Here is a 21,113-nt window from a genome sequence, read left to right as displayed (position 1 = left end):
GTGAAATTCAGTCACAGTGATCTTCATGACACAATACTGAAAGACGGAATACAATGTGTATTTCCAAATGTAGAGATTGCACTGTATTTTTCTCACATTGATGATTACTAACTACTCCTTTTCTCAGCTGAAAGGAATAAAAAACCCTCAGAGAACAACAATGTGTCAGGGCAGACTTGATGCACTTTCCCTATTGTGTATGGAAGCGGACATGCTTCGTCGAGTCAGCTTCGATGACCATATCCAGAATTTTGCAATCAGAAAATCTAGAAAGAAGCTATTTTAATTTCAGCATACATGTAAGTTTTGTGTCATTTCAAAAATAAAATTTTATTTTACAGTATAGTATTGTTTTTATTTTGAATTACATATGGGGGGGGCACCATAATCTTTTCAGTGCTTAGGGCCTCTAAAGGTCTTAATCCAGCCCTGCAGCTGTCCAACTGCAAACCAAATTATGCTCATGAAGCCTCCAATAAGAACATAAGAATGGCCATACTGGGTCAGACCAAGGTCCATCTAGCCCAGTATCCTGTCTTCTGACAGTGACCAATGCCAGGTGCCCCAGAGGGAATGAAAAGAACAAGTAATCATCAAGTGAGCCATCCCCTGTCACCCATTCCCAGCTTCTGGCAAACAGAGGCTAGGGACACCATCCCTGCCCAAATAGTCAAAATAGGCTTATCTGGGACTAAGAAATCCACTAAGGTTTATGTGAGGTTGAGGATGACCTTCAATGAGCCTCCCAAAGCTCAAATATAGTGATGGGCGCTCACTGATTCTAAAGTTTGGGGGATTAACCCAGCAAGCCTCTTAAGGCCTGAAGGGGGGCTGATAAGCCCTCCTAAGGCTCACTACTGGTTCTCCTCACCTGTAAACCTCAGTAGCTCCACGGGAAAGAGGGAATGCCTGGCCTCTAACCACCCCCCCAAACCCTGCTCTCTACAGCCCCTTAAACTGAGCAGGGGGCTTGGAAAAGAAGAGGATCAGAAGGATACCCCCTTTCTTGTGAACTTTCTGAGGTCTGCAGGAAGGGAGAACCCCCGGAGAGCTTTAGGAGGCTCATCATTCCCTCTGCAAGCCTTTTTGCAGCCATTTTCTCTTTCTTCTATCAATAAGGCTCTCAACAGGTTACAACATTTTGAAGTCTACATTTGCAAGGAAAAGAGACTTTGTTATTGTTAATGAAAGATCAGAATTCCAGCAGGCCTTTGATGACCAAATACTAAGTTCGCTGTAGCAGATAGCACCATTACAAGTCTGAACATCAATAACTTTTGTAATTAAAAGTTTAATCCTCTAACTTTTCATCCTGGACACCAGATCACAGTAGGGTGGCCAGATGAGAGGAACAAAATATTGGGATACTGGGGGAGGGGGGAGTCCACTGGCAGAGCAAAAAAAAAAAAAAAAAGCCGAGTGCTGCCGGCGGAGCAAAATATCGGGACAAATTGCGATCACAGCTAGGGAGTCCAGTAAACTACATTTTATTCATTGTATGTCCTATTTTGTTTCAAAGTTCAGTGGCTTTTTGAACGCTGGTGAGTGCCTCTGTTTTTAGTCATGCAAAAACTTCTTGTCCAATCACTCCACATTTTGTTGAAAAACTGTACCTTATCCCCAAATATAGACTACAAATTTTGAGGCCGAGAGGACTTTTTTGTATATGATGAGGAAGGAAAAGGGGGGACAATGAAAAATTTGGGTTTATAGCAGAAACACAGTTGCAACTTTAAACTATGGAGTAACTGTTTTCCCTCCCTAAATATTATCTATGTTTCTAAGTACTAAAATTAAGAAAATCTAAAATAATGACCATGAAGGGAAAATAATTTTAAACTGACTTCAACAATGTGAGCCATAATATTTAAAGAGCACTATCCCCAGAAACGCCTGAATTGGACAGTAACATTCAGTGGCCTAAAGCCTCAGTCAGCCAGAGAACAGCTTTCTGTTTCATTATTCGCCTTGAATAAGCTGTTATCCAAAAGAAAGAGCCTCTTAGGGCAAAAGCCTAATGTTGTAGAACTTACATAAAGAGGTACTTCAGTGCAGCTCAGCTTCATTGTTACAGCATCTACAAACAGAATAAACCAGAGTAATTATCACACACTGAATCACAGGGCACGGATACTATTCAGGTTCTTATAGCACTCCAGTCACCATGGTGTCTGAATATCTTCCAGAATGAGGACATTAAGAGACTAACTTTATCAAATGTGCAGTTCTTCTCCATTTTCTTACCTCACAGGGAAAAGAAATAAATGTTTATTACTGGAGGAGGGGTTGTTTCTAGTTAATATGCTGTGGTTTTTTTTTTCTTTATTGTACACAGTAAACTAAACAGGTGAGTGAACATTTCTGAGTCCAGCCACCAAGATGATATAATCAACAAGTTTTAATACTTCACTTACTGTCAATATTAACAACAGAGGCAGAGAAAGAAATTGTAAATTTGATCCAGGGATGTAGTTGCACCTACTCTTGTATTTAACACCAAAAATCAAGTGTCCAGTTTTGGGGTATTTTTTTTTTAACTTCTTCATTTAAGAACCCCACCGGCTTCAGTCTGTCATTGGCTGTCTAAAAAAGCATCTAAAGTGACAAGCAACTGCTTAGAGTAATTTAACAAATGCATTTTAGATGATCAATTTCAATTATTATTATTTTAATATAGTCGAGGTAACACTGGTTTCTAGTATTATATTTTGATTTCCTTCTCTGATGCATCCACAGAGACCATTCCCTAAAAATAACATTTTTTAAAAAAATTGGAAAAAAATCAACCTGGAAGCAACCAAGCCTTTAGAAAGCCCAGGCGGACAAACATACTTACAAATCCTCTTCCTCAACTCACCAAAACAGAACAGAAAGCCTGTCCTAAAAGGAGGCGCGCTCAACTCGGATGTGGCTGTGTTGTTAAAGTTGAACCCTTTCCAGTAATAATATGATTATGTGCTGCACAGCCTGTTCACGCATCTGCATAACCTTCTATGAGTCAGATATAATTGGAATGTTTCCCCTTTTACATACTGCAAAATTTACTTACAGAGTTTCCACCATGAACACAAAACTTCTTTAGCAAACTGTTTATTTATACTAGTCTCATACAGCCCATCTTTTCATATGCACACAAGCAAAACTGGGCATGCTGCTGTTTTGATTTTCACACAATTTTGACAAAAAGGCAAAATCCTTTGCAAGCACATTGAGCGCAAACATCAAACCAAGGCCAGTCTTTCACACCATAAGCTTTGTAGATCTCCCCCTATATCGTATTCGTTTTGAAATCGTCTGGATTAACAGGTCAGGCATCGCCTACTAACCCCTCCCAAACAGTAGTCAAATGAAGTCAATATTTAGTCAATAGCTACACTCCGATAGAAGATCTTGTTTTGTTTTCTTGGGGGGGGGGGGGGAGGAGGAAGTTGGTTTCAAGGTGCCTTGTTCTGACTGCCAAACACAGATAAGGTTCTTTAGTTATTTTGCAGCCAGCCCTGAATCTGACCCAAACTGAGATTAACATCTGAAGCACACTCATGTTTGTGCAGACTAAAGAGGGTTACGAAAGGTAACCCAAAAAGTTGTTTCTTGAGGAATTATCAAATACACTGTTTTCCAAAAGTGTCATATTTCAGAAAGGATGAAGCCCATTACCTGCTATCTTGGATTTCTCATCAAACCATAGTTATTGCCACCAACATGTTATATTTATAAACAAGTCAGCAAAAACTGCATCATTTGGTGTCATGCATGACAATGAAATGAAAGGCATGTCACATCTGCTTTTGAGCTGTAACATGCCAGCTAGCAGAATCTCCACAATGTTTCTCTTTTATTGTCTAGGGAACCTATTAATCTCAAATTGTCCATGTTCATAAAGGAGTTCACAGACCATCAGACTTAAACCCACACAACCTCTTTTACAACATGAACCCTGACCCTCACATAAATCGTAGTAGCATCTCAATAAAACAAAACATGCATCTAATTATGGTCACACAATAGATATAATTCCAAGAGATATACACCAACCCTCTCTCGTTCTGCATGAGTGCACAGAGGGATGGGAAAGGCAGGGCTCCCTATGCCCTCTCCCTATTCCAGTGCATTTATGCAAGGGGAGGCATAATTTAGTACCTAATTTGGGGATTATGGTTGTGCAAATGGTCAGACTTGTACAACTCTTCATTTATTAGGAAGTGAAGTTCATAACATGTATACAGCACACACAATAAATAAAATTCACTAAAAACATGGACCTAGCACACACATTCCCTCATGCTTTAATTATATGCTATTTAGATCATAGGCTCTTCAGGACAGGGATCTGCTCTTCATATCCACACGTAAAGTGTCTAGCATAATGTTGATGCCATAGAGACAAATAATAATATAAATACAGTAGATCATTTGAATGGCAATTTCCCCTAATAAATGATGCTTACTAACCAAGCCTTCCAATTATTAGCATTAATTGGTTAATATTTGTTTGTATAGCACTTCAAAAACATTAGAGCATAAGCTTTCATGGGCTGTAGTCCATTATGCTCTAATAAATTTGTTAGTCTCTAAGGTGCCACAAGTACTCCTGTTCTTTTTGCGGATACAGACTAACACGGCTACTACTCTGAAACCTGTCACTTCAAAAATGTAAATCACAATTAACATACTAAGAGGCTATTACATTTCCAATGAGGCCTTGAATTTGACCTATGCTCTTGCTCACATGAGATGTATACCCATATGAAGATCAAAAACACACACAATTTTTATTGAATTCCTAATGCGTCACTGAGTTACAAGAACAAACTCGCAGAACTCAATAACATCTAAATTTTAAATTTATTTACACAAAGATCAATTTCTCAAGCAGGCAGTTCTACTAGTATTTTTATATTCTTCTAATATATACCCATAACCTGCAAACTGCCTGGCCTTATGAAAATGTTAAACGTGGTGTAGAATGCTGGCTGTATTGGTTTAAAACATACTTGTGATTGTCTATAAACAAACCTTATAATCACCAACTTTTAATGGTGTTTCCTAGAAACAAAAGGGCACTTAATTGAACCTCTTTTCACTTCCCACATAGGAACTTGTTAACGTCAACATATATTATAATACGTTCTAAGCAAACAGTTCTGCCTTGCTGTTTCTTTCACATTTGTTTTGATGGCAGTTGTTGTTTAGAAAAAGTTCCGCACAAATGATCCAAGTCTTCCCCGCAGTGCTTAGCCCAATTCACTCACCTGGCTGCTGGGAATCATTGAAATTCACTAAAAACAAATGCAAAGCACTATATTTAGGAAGGAAAAAATCAAATGCACAGCTACAAAATTGGAAATAACTAGCTAGGCAGTAGTACTACCAAAAAGGATCTGGAGGTTATAGCAGATCACAAATTGAATATGAGCCAACAATGTGATGCTGCTGCAAAAAAGGCAAATGTCATTCTGGGATATGTTAGCAGAAGTGTTGTCTACAACCATGGTTCTCAACCTCAGGGGTCTGGGGCCCCCTGAGGAACCACGAGTAGGTTTCAGGGGGTCCATCAAGCAGGGCCAGCATTAGATTCGCTGGGGCCCAGAGCAGACAGCCAAAGCCCCACCACATGGGACTGAAGCCAGGTCCCTGAGTCACGTCACCCAGGGCTGAAGCTGAAGCCTGAGCAGTGTAGTTTCATGGGGGCCTCGGTCTCATGGGGCGCCAGGCAATTACCATGGTTGATGCCCCTTAATGCTGGCCCTGTCTTTTATATGCAGAAAACCAGTTGTTGTGGCACAGGTGGACCATGGAGTTTTTATAACATTGGGGGGGCACGGGGGTTCAGAAAGAAAAAGGTTGAGAACCCCTGGCCTACAAGACATTGGAGGTAATTGTTCCATTCTATTCATCACTGGTGAAGCCTCAGCTGGAGTACTGGGTCCAGTTTCGGGCACCACACTGTAAGACACATATGAACAAATTAAAGAGAGTTCAAAGGAGAGCAACAGAAATGATAAAAAGTTTGGAAAACATGACATATGAGGAAAGGTTGAAAGAATTAGGCACTTTAGTCTAGAGAAGAGAAGGCTGAAGGGCGACATGATAGCAGTCTTCAAATATGTTGAGGGCTGTTACAGAGGGAATGGTAATCAATTGTTCTCCCTGTCCACTTAAAGTAGGATAAGTAGTAATCAGCATATTTTGCAGGAAGGGAGATTCAGGTTAGATACTAGGGAAAATGTCTAACTATAAAACTATTAAGCTCTGGAACAGTTTACCTCGGGAGGCTGTGGAATTCCCACCATTGAAAGTTTTTAGGAACAGGCTAAACAAACCACCTTTCAGGGATGGTTGAGGTGTACTTCATCTTGCTCAGCATGGCAGAATAGAGTAGACGACCTTCTGTGGTCCCTTCCAGCCCTGCATTTCTATCATTCTATGACTACGGGAGAAATCCTCCCACCACAGCCATGGAACCAGAACAAAGTTGCTCTGCAGTCACTACAAAAGGAATGCAATCACAGCCTAAGGAATGGAAATTTCCAGGGTCCTGACACCACATCACCCACCAACTCTGGAGGATTCATGAAACAGCAGATTCTCTAGTGCAAGCCAAACTGCCACCATAGACCAACTGCACACAATTGCACTGAGAGGCACTAAGGAGTAGCTGCGCTGAGCAAAATGAGTGCAGACCCCATGCAGTTTCCTGGCATACACACATCCCTCCACATAGCAGAACTACATGAGTTCCCTTGTGTCAGGGTCAATCTGTGTGATGGGAGAGAGAATTGGGAAGGATTTGGGCCTAAAAAACCACCATTTCCAATTTCATCCTTCTCCCACTGAAGTCAAACTCCCCTTAACTTCAATAGTGGCAGGATCAGCCTATAAATCAGATCTTTCCTCATTAAATGCAAATTTGAGTCAGTTCAGTAGTGAACTTGACAAAAAATTTTGCGTGATTATGTGCCATAATTTGGAGAAGTCCAAGGCACAGGCTTATTGTACAGTATAGCTGAATACCTACTCTTTATCTAAGAAAATCTGCACCAAGTACATCAATGTACACTATCTTACCACTGGAGCGAATGGGAAATCTGTGAATTTCAGAATTGTTGTAGGTAAATTCTATCTCAAGGTAAAGTCTATCAGTGATTATCCCCAAAGTTTTAAAGAATAGAATTTACCCAACAAGAGTTTTGAAAATGTCTAATTTGCCACTTTCCCCAATGGAAATGGAATTTTGTGTGTCCTAACCTACTTGAGATGGTTAAGAATGTTTATTACTTTTATCGTAGTTAAGATATATTTTAACAATTTTTAAATATTTACTTTACAAGAATCTTAAATTATATTTCAGGGGGGTTTTTTTTTGTTTTGTTTTTTTGTTTTTTTAATACACCACTACTTCTAGTTTTTAACTGTGTTTTTCCCAAGTACCGGAGGGACCTGGGAAGGAAATCTGTCACTAGAAAATGTGAATGGAAGTGTGTCATGCTGAAAACACCTTAATGGAAAAGGTTTCTGCTATCAAACCTTTTCAGTTTGTACATACTAGAGAAATTAGATAATGGAAAGTACACAGGAGAAATTCCAGCAATAATGCCTTTTATCGTGCTTGACAAGGTGATCATCGGACGGCCAATTTACTTTATTAATGGTGTTTTTTTCAAGGAGAATTTTCTGAGACTATTATTTGGATTGCAGCAGCACCTACTGTGTGTTAGATGCTTTCTAAACAGAGAAGGACATATTTCCTGACCCAAAGTCAAAGGCCCTGATCCCACAAGTTGGCCTGCAACTCAGTATTTGAGCCTCACCTTCCCCAAAAATGAGATGTTTACTCCTAAGATAAATAAATGAAGTACATAAGTAGAGGATTTAGGCCCCGATCCTGCACTGTGATCCAAGAGAGGCAAACTGCTGCACCATTAAACTTGGGGCTACACACAGGTAAACAGTCGGACTGCCTGGATCAGATTCAGAATCAGAATTGGGGCATCAGTCATTTAGTGTTTGTAGGCCTTTCAGAATAAAGTATAATATAAAAGAAATTAAATTCATATTCTATTGCCTTTTAACCTGTATGTAGAATACAAAGTTATGTGTGTAGACACAATAACATTTATATGTTCCTTTTTGCATAATAGTCCAACACCTCTGTACCACACAGACCTATTGTCATCCCATAATTTGTAGTGTAAATTATTAAAATCAAAATGCTGACCTGTGAAAATAAACCTGCAGTTAAAAGCCATGAGTGCCTTTGAATGTATAGGTTTCAGAGTAACAGCCGTGTTAGTCTGTATCCGCAAAAAGAAGAACAGGAGTACTTGTGGCACCTTAGAGACTAACAAATTTATTAGAGCATAAGCTTTCGTGGACTACAGCCCACTTCTTTGGATGCATATAGAATGGAACATATAATGAGGAGATATATATACACACACATACAGAGAGCATAAACAGGTGGGAGTTGTCTTACCAACTCTGAGAGGCCAATTAATTAAGAGGAAAAAAAAAAAAAAAAAAAAAAAAACTTTTGAAGTGATAATCAAGCTAGCCGAGTACAGACAGTGTGATAAGAAGTGTGAGAGTACTTACAAGGGGAGATAGTCAACGTTTGTAATGGCTCAGCCATTCCCAGTCCTTATTCAAACCGGAGTTGATTGTGTCTAGTTTGCATATCAATTCTAGCTCTGCAGTCTCTCTTTGGAGTCTGTTTTTGAAGTTTTTCTGTTGTAATATAGCCACCCGCAGGTCTGTCACTGAATGACCAGACAGGTTAAAGTGTTCTCCCACTGGTTTTTGAGTATTTTGATTCCTGATGTCAGATTTGTGTCCATTAATTCTTTTGCGTAGAGACTGTCCGGTTTGGCCAATGTACATGGCAGAGGGGCATTGCTGGCACATGATGGCATATATCACATTGGTAGATGTGCAGGTGAACGAGCCCCTGATGGTATGGCTGATGTGATTAGGTCCTATGATGTCGTCACTTGAATGGATATGTGGACAGAGTTGGCATCGGGGTTTGTTACAAGGATAGGTTCCTGGGTTAGTGGTTTTGTTCAGTGATGTGTGGTTGCTGGTGAGTATTTGCTTTAGGTTGGGGGGTTGTCTGTAAGCGAGGACAGGTCTGTCTCCCAAGATCTGTGAGAGTAAAGGATCATCTTTCAGGATAGGTTGTAGATCTCTGATGATGCGCTGGAGAGGTTTTAGCTTCCATCCAGGACACACCACACGATCCATTGTCTACAGCCAAGCTCTAAGATATAACCGCATTTGCTCCAATCCCTCGGATAGAGACAAGCACCTACAAGATCTCTATCAAGCATTCTTAAAACTACAATACCCACCTGCTGAAGTGAAAAAACAGATTGACAGAGCCAGGCGAGTACCCAGAAGTCACCTCCTACAAGACAGGCCCAACAAAGAAAATAACAGAACACCACTAGCTGTCACCTTCAGCCCCCAACTAAAACCTCTCCAGCGCATCATCAGAGATCTACAACCTATCCTGAAAGATGATCCTTTACTCTCACAGATCTTGGGAGACAGACCTGTTCTCGCTTACAGACAACCCCCCAACCTAAAGCAAATACTCACCAGCAACCACACATCACTGAACAAAACCACTAACCCAGGAACCTATCCTTGTAACAAACCCCGATGCCAACTCTGTCCACATATCCATTCAAGTGACGACATCATAGGACCTAATCACATCAGCCATACCATCAGGGGCTCGTTCACCTGCACATCTACCAATGTGATATATGCCATCATGTGCCAGCAATGCCCCTCTGCCATGTACATTGGCCAAACCGGACAGTCTCTACGCAAAAGAATTAATGGACACAAATCTGACATCAGGAATCAAAATACTCAAAAACCAGTGGGAGAACACTTTAACCTGTCTGGTCATTCAGTGACAGACCTGCGGGTGGCTATATTACAACAGAAAAACTTCAAAAACAGACTCCAAAGAGAGACTGCAGAGCTAGAATTGATATGCAAACTAGACACAATCAACTCCGGTTTGAATAAGGACTGGGAATGGCTGAGCCATTACAAACGTTGACTATCTCCCCTTGTAAGTACTCTCACACTTCTTATCACACTGTCTGTACTCGGCTAGCTTGATTATCACTTCAAAAGTTTTTTTTTTTTTTTTTTTTTTTCCTCTTAATTAATTGGCCTCTCAGAGTTGGTAAGACAACTCCCACCTGTTTATGCTCTCTGTATGTGTGTATATATATCTCCTCATTATATGTTCCATTCTATATGCATCCGAAGAAGTGGGCTGTAGTCCACGAAAGCTTATGCTCTAATAAATTTGTTAGTCTCTAAGGTGCCACAAGTACTCCTGTTCTTCTTTTTGAATGTATACCTCATTTCCATGATTGTGACACCCCATACTTTAATACATGTTTGTAAAACACTTTTGAGGAATACAAGTCCTATTATTATTTTCAGGGGCGGCTCTAAGTACCAGCAAACCAAGCATGTGCTTGAAGCAGCCCATTTGCAGGGGTGGCAGGGATCCAGCATGGGAGCTAAGAACCAACAGGGGCCCCTGGGAGCTGTAGTTCCTTGGTTAGCTCCCTGCCTATAGAGCCAGCCCTGGAGCAGGGAAAGAACTACATTTCCCAGCATTCCCTTGGCCACTACCAACAGGAAAGAGGGGGAGGGAGTGAGGTAGCTGAGACCTCATGCTGCAGTGATTGGAGAGCTGCACTGTGAAGGTAGGGATACCATATTTTAACATTCAAAAAATAGGACACTCCACAGGGAGGGAGGGTAGCCCCACCCTGCCCCAATCCACTCCCTCTGACTGCCCCCCACAGAAACCCCAACCCATCCTGCTCCCTGTCCCCTGATCACTCCCTCCTGGGACCCCTGCCCCTAACTGCCCCCCAGGATCCCACCCCCTATCTAAGCCTCCCTTCTCCTTGTCCCCAAATGCCCCTTCCTGAGACCCCCCCAACTTCACCCCTAGAACCCCACCCCCTATCTGTCCCCTGACAAACCCTCGGGACTCCCATGCCTATCCAACCGCTGCCTGTCCCCTGACTGCCCCCCCCAACCCCTGACCCATCTAACCCCTCCTTCTCCGTGCCCGCCCCCCACCGAACCTCCACCCCATCCAACTCCCCAGCCCCCTTACTGTGCCACTCAGACCAGCGTGTCTGGCTCCACGCAGCGCCAGACACACTGCTGCATACATGCTGCCGTGCTCCCCCGCAGAGCCACAGCCTCCTCCCCCAGCACCTGCCTTCCAGATTTGAACACCTCAGAATTCAGGAGTGCTCAAGCTCAGTTTGGGCAGCTGTTACTTCATTTCTCCCAAATGAAATATACTGATCCACTGTAACTTGCTGTAGAAAAAGTAGGATAAAATTGAGCAAGAAATGCTTCCCAGTGGTTATTAGGACTGGAATTGCTATTTTCAACAGCCATTGCCTTTTTTGTTTCTTTGTTTAAAAGGAAGACAGTGATATTGCATTGTCAAATTCCCCATAGAAAGAAAGAGAGGAACAAAAGAATAATAAAGGCACCTCAACTTTTCTTCACTTATGTAGGACAGTCTTATAATATGCATCCAGATATCCTCCAATCACACAAGCTGAAAATTGTTCCACTTTACTGCAGTTCTGTAACCATATGGGAACCAATCCTGTCTGTGTGCTGTGCACATCTAAAATTCCTGCTGAATGACCTGCCGTGGGAGCGAGTTACCAGTGACCCAGGGCTGTGGCGGAAGGAAGGTGCGGGGGGGGGGGGGGAGGGGAGGGGAAGAGAGCCCATGGCTGGGGCGGCAGGAGGTGTGGGGGGGGGCAATGGTGGGGGGGGGGGGAATGAGGGAGCCCAGAGCTGGGGCAGCAGGGCGGGTCCAGCGAGGAGCCCAGGGCTGGGACGGGGGGCAACCAAAATTTTTTTTGCTTGGGGCGGCAAAAAACCTAGAGCCGGCCCTGATTATTTTAGAGGCCAGCACCCCAAATTTGATTTTTGATAGATTAAGAGCAACATGAAACAAAAGGAGTCTTTATATTTTAACAATAGTGGCCAATGTAAAGGTCATTAGGAGGCAAGAAAATACTTCCACTGCACAAATACACCCCCCCCCTTACCCATGATACCCTTATTGCCCCTTATACAAAATTATTAGATTCTGAGTGGTGCTTATAAAACCAGAGATTTCCAATAAAATACTGCTGGCCGTACGTAACTGCTTTATTGCAACATATGTGGCAAATGAACCACAATACATTATATACCAAAAGGCACTATCATTGTTTCCTGACTGTCAGGACACACTGCACAGAGATCAGATCTTATTCAGTACAGAATGTACTTTTATGCACAGCTTCTTGTCCTGGACCAAAACTAAAAGATCTTAAAATAATTCAGTGACAGAAAAAAAGTAGCCAGTTGAAGCAAGCATATGATGACTATTTAATTCCAAAATGCATGGATTTGTACCATTATAACCAAGGTTTTTCAAATCAGTCTTAATTCTAATTCTGATGAAGATACATAGCATGAAGTGGGAGGAGAGGGGGGAACATCTACCAGCCTTGAAGTCATTTACTTCATTCTAATATTATTTAAATTTAGAAGTAAAATAATCCCTTGCCTATAAATGTATAAGGAAGCAGCTTGCATAGGTTTTGATCACCTCACTTTGCACTAGTCTGCTCTTGAAAACAAGCAACTGGAGAAACTCAGCTAAAATTTCTTTTACAACACTGTTCATATCAACAAGAGAAACACACTTCGCATCTTATTTGGGACTAAAATAAAAGATTACTTATCTTCCTGAAGATTATCACCCAATTCACTGCTCAGTTAACATACTAATGCTTTCATTAGCTAAAGCCACCACTATTTTGTGTTGCATTGCAGAGAAAATATTTAAAGAGCCAAAATAAAAATGGGAGTTGTTTGAAAATTTAAGGCTGTTACACCTTATTTATTAAAAAAAAGTATATATATGTATAGTTAAGATCACTTAAACCAACTAAATGTTGTTCCTATAGCATTGCCAGACTCCCAGTGTACCATTCTTGCTCCTTTAGTACCAGTTTTGGAAGCCGTGTTACTTTTTAAGAGTGTTTTTTCTAACAGTTTTAGAAGGCACCAGCCTATTGATGAAGATATTTTAAATACTAAAGAAGCCATTGTACTGGGGCAATAATTTTGTACCACCATTAAAACCAATCTTTCTTTCTCCATCATTTCTCATAAGGGTCCCACAAAGCTCACAGTCATAGGCAGGAGGTATCATAAAAACTCTGCCCTTGTAAGAGTACTGAATAAGTGATTCCTAGAACACTGCTTTTATAACTTTGTTCAAACATATAATCTAATACTAAGTGTGATGGTTCATCACCTCTTTAACCTTTGACTTTTCCATATAAGTGCTCTAACTTCATGAATAAAGTTTAGGAGGTTTCTATAGCAAGCTATACTAGCTGTGTGTCTCATGACACTTTCATAATTTGCAGTTCATCCGCCTTTTTGAGCAGTGGGAAAGGCTGCTTTGGGTATGCTATTTGTCTAAATCAGGAATTGTTGAAATACATCTATGTTGACATAAGGTTGTCTCAGCATTCTGTCTTGTTCTGAGGGTGACGCTATGGAGTGGAGCTAAGGTGTTTGGGTAACTTTAGTTATATATCTGCATACTTTCACTTCAGCCCTGGGTGGCAGGGCTCAGGCTTCAGCTTTAGCCCTGGTCGGCGCGGCCCAGGCTACAGTCCCCCCATCCAGGGCTGAAGGCCTTGGGCTTTGTCCACCCCGCCCATTGCGATAGGGCTCAGGCTTCGACTTTGGTCCCTGCTCCTGGGATCATGCAGTACACCTCTACCCCGATATAACGCTGTCCTCGGGAGCCAAAAAAATCTTACCTCTTTATAGGTGAAACCGCGTTATATCGAACTTGCTTTGATCCACCAGAGTGCACAGCCCCGCCTCCCCAGAGCACTGCTTTACCACGTTATATCTGAATTCATGTTATATCGGGCCGTGTTATATCGGGGTAGAGGTGTAATATGCAGTAATCATGCAGGGGTCACAGTACAGTGAAGTTTGAGAACCCCTGACCTAAAGCAATACATGCTTTCAATTTTAACTGCAGGTTGAAGGGGTCTTTTTTGCTAGGAAACGCCTTCAGGTTTTTCAAAATCCACAAGCTCTTCCAGCAGCCACCCACCCCTTCTCTTCCCCCTCTTGCAGAACTAATTTCCTAAGAATGAAGGTTCCCTTTGCTCTGCCCTCTCCTCATGAGCTCTGCAAGTGAGAGTTTGAAAGTTCCACAAGAAGGGCTGGAGGTAAATCCATTCCTCCTTAGCATGAGCTGTAGATGTACGAAGGCTCACAAAAGATACATATTCAGTCCTGGACTGTAGCAGACTAATCTACTTTTCCTGCTATCTTCCTTAAAATGCGGCAGCACTATGGAAATCTCTCCCCTCCCAGTCAACTGCCAGCACTGCAAATCCAACCTGAGCTCTAAGAATCAAGGTGTGGTTGTTTTATTCACACGCCGTCATTAGTAATAACGTTTCTGCCATTTAAACTTGCTTGCATCATTAACATAATTGTTTATGAGGCAGAACAGATTTCTGTTCACTCTCCCATGGCCACGTTAGCATTGCAGAGCAATCAAGAAGTAAGTAATAGTAACATTTATGTCAGTAAAGTCATCAGATACGACTCAGAGTGTTGCAGGGAGCAGATTTGGTTGGGTAAGATGGCATTATTTTTAAATTGTCTCTTTCTGATCATAAATACAATTCAGTGTGTTGTTTATGGCAGTGGTTCTCAAACTTTTGTATTGGTGACCCCTTTCACACAACAAGCCTATGAGTGCAACCCCCCCCCACTTATAAATTAAAACCACAATTTTTTATATTTAACACTATTGTAAATGCAATACGGGAGGCAAAACAGGCTTTGGGGGTGGAAACTGACAGCTCGTGACCCCCCACGTAATAACCTCGTGACCCCCTGAGGGGTCACAATCCCAAGTTTGAGAAACTCCTGGTTTATGGCTTTCAGTATCCATCTTAATGATACTCAGACTGTAAGTGATCATATGGATCAAAAAGTCTGTAGTAAGTTAAAAATCAATATATATTTTTAAACAGTTATCAATGTACAACTTTGAAGAAAATATTGAAACTCTATCTGAAAAGTGTCAAGATGCTTAGAAAAGCGATTCAGAACCAAAAGGAGTAAAACACAATCAGTAGATAGAGTGGAGAAGTGACATCTAGGGAAGTTTAGATGCATGAAAAGCTGTGGTTGTAGCAATATATGTGAGCTGATTTACAAGTATACTAAATACAATTTTTATTACAAAGTTACACTATAAATTAAATGTTTGGGTATAGACAGACACAAATTGTCAAATGTAGATCTGAAATGCATGTGCAAATCCTGTGGTCTGCATTTGCAAATGGGCTCTTGGGTGTACAAAATTATGAACTGTCCACCTAAGTGTTCATATATGCATGCAAATAAGGAATCTGCATTCTAGGAAGCCACTTCTGAAAACTGAGTCCATTGTTTTCAAAACTATGTAACTCAGCTCAAATGATCTTAACGCAACAACAGTTAATTTGCTTTTTGATGTACAATAGCATTTCCCAATCTCTAGATAAGGCACTAGTAAAATAGATCAATTTCTACCATACAAACCACACACTCCTGATAATATGGTCTCTTTCTTCAATTTTGCCTCAGACACCTGCATCACCTAAGCAGGCATCACACAAGAGTTGTGTGAACCCCTTACTTTTATATTAATGAAGGGAGTCACACATTAGTTGATAGCTGGAATAAGAAATCATCTTTTCTGTTGTCTAAAAATATCTAAGTTCTAGAAATGTAGTGAAGGTTCTCTCATCCACCTTGGCCCAGTGAATGTTAATATAACTGCCACAATGACTGCAAGTGTTTGGGTGATGCAGATATAAGCCTAAAGCTGTGTGTTGCTCTTGCTCCATGGAGATGGTCCAAATGCTATCAATAGGAGCTGTGTGCAGAGACTGAGCCGTTTAAGTTATCCTTCTAACTACTGTTGCTGGATCCACTTCTCCTTTCAGGACTGTTAAATTGTTTTGTAACCTATTTTGGGTCTTGTATATGAAAATATCACAGACCTCATCACATTTGACTACCGTCTATAAATGCAAGTACAATGCATCTATGCAGACTGCAGTACATCACACAGGTAGCAGCTATAGAAGTGGTATGGCTGGTTGGAAAATGATTTATGGAGAGTGAATGGGTGTGGGGAAACGGAGTTGCTCAGAGACCAGGATTTTATTATTATAGTGAACATTAAACGTTAATGTGCCAGGCTGAAGAGAGATTTTGAGGCAGAATCTGAAGAGTCAATAGGAAAATTCTTGTGTTTTTAAAGACTTCAAATGTATCAGCGTGTGCACCCTGTGTACAGCATGGAGCTCTGCTCTATGTTGCTGCCTGCGTAGCAGCATGCAAGTTCTCCCATCATCCACCAAGTACAGCTACGTAAGGGCCCATGGAGGCTGATACATTGCACCAGAATGGCTCAGCTGCCTGTGGGAACAGGGAGAATTCCTCCCTTGAGCCCCCCTTCCCTTCCCTATATCTGTGCAACGCATAGCCAGGATCTAAGCTGGGCGCTCGGCAGAAGGTTTGTTTTATGTTCCTTTTATATTTTACCTTGCACCAGGCCACAAGATAGAGCAGCTTTCTCCAAAGTCTTGCTTGTGCAAGTAAAAGCAACGAAGCATGGCTGTGATTTTGGTGACTTAGGAAGCTTTACATCTCTACAGTAAAAACCATAAACCATATTGAACCAATAAAATACAGTTTGATGCATTTTTAATAAACCTGAAGAGCCTGCTGAACAACCTGGGTTCAGTATCATGTCATCACCAACTACTGCTGCTAGAATAAAGGATCTTTCAGTGTAAATAAGTATTTCCAGAAATTCATCACTTGACCATAACCTTTGACTATGATAAGATGAAATCTAGCAGTACAGGTATCATTTTTATTATTGGTATTATAATAGCACCTACTAGCCCCTTTCTACTAAGCATTGTACAAACACATACTAAGTAAGAGTATATGCCCCAAAGAGTCTACAGTATTATCAACCCATTTTACAGATTGGAAATTAGGGCCCAGAAGTATTAAGTGACTGACCCAAAGCCACACAGGAGGTCTGTGGCAAAGGTGGGAACTGAAGCCAGATCTCTGAATCATAGCCCAGTGCCTTAGCTATAGACCATCCTTCCTATCATCAGTGAAACACATACTTAAAAACTGTTATTTGGATTAAAAGAAAGTTAAACCATTCTGTACAGCATAGTTTTCTGAAATGTCACTGGCGCCCAATGCTGATGTCTCCACAGGGAAAGCTCCCAATGGAGTCAATAGGATTTTTGGCTGTATGAGGACAGCAGTTTTAAGCTCATTGGAGAACATTGCTGTATATTAAATAGCTGATTGTGGGCTTCAAAACCTAGTCTTTAACTCAAGCATTTCTGTCTGAGAAGACCAGCTGAATCACCTGACCTTTTATTTTTAAAACAAACCAGACCATAGGATCTGCTCATCAATTTCATTATTTTATCATCAAGTACACAAAAACTACCCTGGAAGAAGAAAACCAAAACAAACATATTTTTAGTATAAACATTTATGAAAATACCAGTCTCTGATTTTTGTTTTTGGCTTGTTAATGTAGACAGTTTTGTGGAGACAGGAATCTGACACGTGGCCCTTTAACATTCCTCCACTCATGGTCTCTTGTACACTGCACCAAGTTGAAGCATCTCATCCTCACCTTCAAGGCCTTGGCACAGCTCCCTCATCATACATGGCAGATGTTGTCTCCTTCCACATTTTCCCTTTCTTTCCCTCCACTAGTGACACCAGACTTAATGCCCTGTTCCTACACCCATTCTCGTATCTGATCCTATTCCACGCAGGCCCCTCTGTCATTTTGCCAAGCCTTTTCTCATGCAAATTCCTCCTAAAAACCTATTTCTGCAAGCATACAAGAAGTCAACTTATAATAATTATAAAAACAATACAAAAGGCTTTCAATTATCCCCCCTCTAGATGTATCAGTACATCCTGTCTTCCATGTGTCTGCATATTAGAATGCAAATTCTTGGGGGGGGGGGGGTGGACTGTCTTCATTTTTGTCATTGTACAGTGCTCAGTATATCATCAGCAATAAATCAATAAAAAAAGTTATTTTAAAGTCTCTCTTTGTATCATATCAATGATCAGGGTGAAAATTCATGTAATTTTACAGTGCAAGTATGAGTTTGGAAGCTCAGAGGCAATCTGATAAAATACCTGCGAGCATGGCAGACACCATTCCCATCAGTCTCAAATAAACTGTTCCTATTTTCTTTCAGAATTTTATTTCTTTTAGCTCTCCAGTTCATTTTTGTTGTTGTTGATATTCAGTTGAAACAACGCTTTGCTCCAGTTCCGAAGTACCAGTATAAGCATTTTTCAATACAGCTATAACAGGGGTGGGCAAACTTTTTGGCCCAAGGGCCACATCTTGGAATTGTATGGTGTGCCATGAATGCTCACAAAATTGGGGTTGGGGTGTGGGAGGGGGTGAGAGCTCTGGTTGGGGGTGCAGGCTCCGGGGTGGGGCCAGAAATGAGGAGTTCAGGGTGCAGAATGGGGCTCCGGGCTGGGGCACGGGGGGGAGGTGAAGGCTCCGGCTGGGTGTGCGGGCTCTGGGGTGGAGCTGGGGATGAGGGGCTTGGAGTGCAGGAGGGTGCTCCAGGCTGGGATCGAGGGTTCAGAGGGCGGGAGGGGGATCAGGGCTTGGGAAGGGGCGTGGGGAGAGGCTCAGGGGTGCAGGCTCCGGGCGGACTTACCTCAAGCAGCTCCCAGAAGCAGCAGCCATGTCCCCACTCCGACTCCTACACAGAGCCGTGGCCAGGTGGCTCTGCACACTGCCCCAACCACAGGCGCCACCCCTGCAGCTTCCATTGGCCACAGTTCCCGCCCAATGAGAGCTGCGGGGACAGCACTTGGGGCGGGAGCTGTATGTAGAGCGGAGCCCCCAGATGCCCCTATGCGTAGGAGCCAGAGTAGGACCATGCTGCTGCTTCCGGGAGCCGCGTGGAGCGGCCCCTGACCCTGCTCCCCAGCTGGAGTGCGGCAAGCCCCAGACCCCACTCCCCGGCGTGAGCTCAAGGGCCGGATTAAAACGGCTGGCGGGCCGGATCCGGCCCGTGGGCCATAGTTTGCCCACCCCCGAGCTATAATGTAAGTGACTCACTGAAAGTCCCAGCTTATTATTTCTGCCTTCTGCTACTCAATTGTTAATTGAGATACTATCAAAACAAGCAAAAGTGCTGGTGCTTAGCTCAAACTTGGAGGAAAATTAGCAGGAGCACAATTGCTGCTTCCTTCACACCCTGGGTCAGTACAGCCAGAATCATTCTGGGAATCCACTTGTTGGCTGGAAGCCAGCACCTGGTTCACCAGATGCCCTGCAACAGCCCAGTCAGATCTGCACACTCATAAGACCAGCCTCGGAGCTTAAATCCATAACTTTGCTAGACACTAGAAATCATGGTCTTAATAAAGACACTGGATTTATGGCTTATTACAACAATCTATAACCCACTAATCCCCTTTTTTTGTCCTATGATTTTTTTGTCCTACGGTGTTAATAGGCCAGTTCACCTTGAATCGTCCCTTAGTTTAGCACAGAGGTAGGCAATAGGCGGACCACGGGCCAAATCCAGACCACCAGATGCTTTTGAATGGACCCTGAAATATTTTTATTTACCTATCATCATTGTTGGGGGGGGTTGTTTGTTTGGTTTATTTATTGATTTATTTTTTGGAGTCTAGCCCTTCACTACACTTTAAACAAGAAATTTAGACCTGGACAAAAAACAGTTGACTGCCCCTGGTTTAGCATATTCATTCTGTTCAACCTTGCATTTAGCTGGGACACTGGGATTACCTTTCCCAGACCTACAGAAGAGCTCTGTGTAGCGCCAAAGCATGTCTCTCTCACCAACAGAAGTTGGTCCAGTATAAGATCTTACCTCACTCACCCAATCTCTCTAATATCCTGGAACCCGCGCGGCTACACCACTCATCCTAGGGCACAGACACCTGGCAGATGAGCTCTCCCTGCACAGCCCTAGCAGGAATCACGCTGCGCTTGGAAGGGAGGTAATCATCAGAGCAGACCCTCCCTCAGGTGTGCGATTTCTCCGGCAAATACATCCTTAGCCGGGCAGCCCCCCACCCCCTTCAAGGACCCCAGTACTAGTGGCGGTCAGTTCTGCCCCCCGCACCGCTCCACCAAGCTGCATGTCACACTGCCCAAGCGGCAGCTCGCCCCGCAGGGGACTCTGACTAGCCCTGGGACACGAACCCGCAGCAGAGGCGAGAACAGCCGCCTCGGGCGAAGGCACCTGACCGAGGGCCACAGCTGGACACACAGCCCCCAGCACCGCGCAAACGCCAGGCTGCAACCTTTACCTGGGGGAGGGAGGCTCAGCCCTGCTCTGGGCGGCCGGCGTCAGGCTTCACCTGCGGGGCCGTCTTTGCAGGAGAGGCGGGCAGCCGGACTGGAGACCCGCTGATGGAGAAGGCGCCCTACACTGCCCAGAGACCAGCGTCCGCCGGGCTCGCTGCCTGCAGCGCCGCCTCCCTGCCGGCTGCCGAGGGGAGGAGCCCGGCGCTGCACAGCCCAGCGGACCTGCAGCTGCGTGTGAGCGCCGCCGCCGCCGCCTTTCCCCCGCGCCTGAGCGGCGGGAGGGGGGAACGCGCTCAGCCCTCTCCAGCGGCCGAGACTCACTGGCCCTGCTGCCAGTTCCTGGGGAGCTTTGGCCGCTGCCCAGCCGGGGGGACAGAGACATCGGGAAAGGGCCCGGCTGCCTCTGTAGCACCCCTCAGCGGAGCATGGTGGGACCCAAACGTTCAAAATTCCTGAGTCAGGCTGCCAGGCTCCCTGAGATTTTATTCTTAATTAAAAAGGGACCCAAACTGACTATTCTTTGCCTTCTGGTTTGCGATCGTTTTCAAAGGTTATTTTTCCCCCACACCTGCGCTTTGGA

General features: G+C 43.2%; 1 protein-coding gene across 6 annotated transcripts in view; it reads right to left on the bottom strand.

Moving 5' to 3' along the window:
• ARHGEF28 (Rho guanine nucleotide exchange factor 28) overlaps nt 1-20,728 on the bottom strand; it is a 190,044-nt gene extending 169,316 nt beyond the window's left edge. For 3 of the 6 annotated variants that reach the window (XM_054031955.1, XM_054031957.1, XM_054031960.1), the window contains exons 1-2: nt 20,536-20,724; nt 2,034-2,077 (exon numbers count right to left, since the gene is read on the bottom strand). In XM_054031955.1, the coding sequence (XP_053887930.1) occupies nt 2,034-2,066 (33 nt within the window). In that variant the 5' untranslated portion in view covers nt 2,067-2,077; nt 20,536-20,724. Of the gene's footprint in view, nt 1-2,033; nt 2,078-20,535 lie in introns of all 6 variants that reach the window. The other 3 variants (XM_054031958.1, XM_054031956.1, XM_054031953.1) reach the window with 3 other exon arrangements.
• Nucleotides 20,729-21,113: the final 385 nt, after the last annotated feature.

This window comes from Malaclemys terrapin, chromosome 6, assembly GCF_027887155.1.
Source record: "Malaclemys terrapin pileata isolate rMalTer1 chromosome 6, rMalTer1.hap1, whole genome shotgun sequence".
Lineage (NCBI taxonomy): Eukaryota > Metazoa > Chordata > Testudines > Emydidae > Malaclemys > Malaclemys terrapin.
Note: the sequence above shows the minus strand (reverse complement) of the source record. Positions and strands in the feature narration are given on the sequence as shown.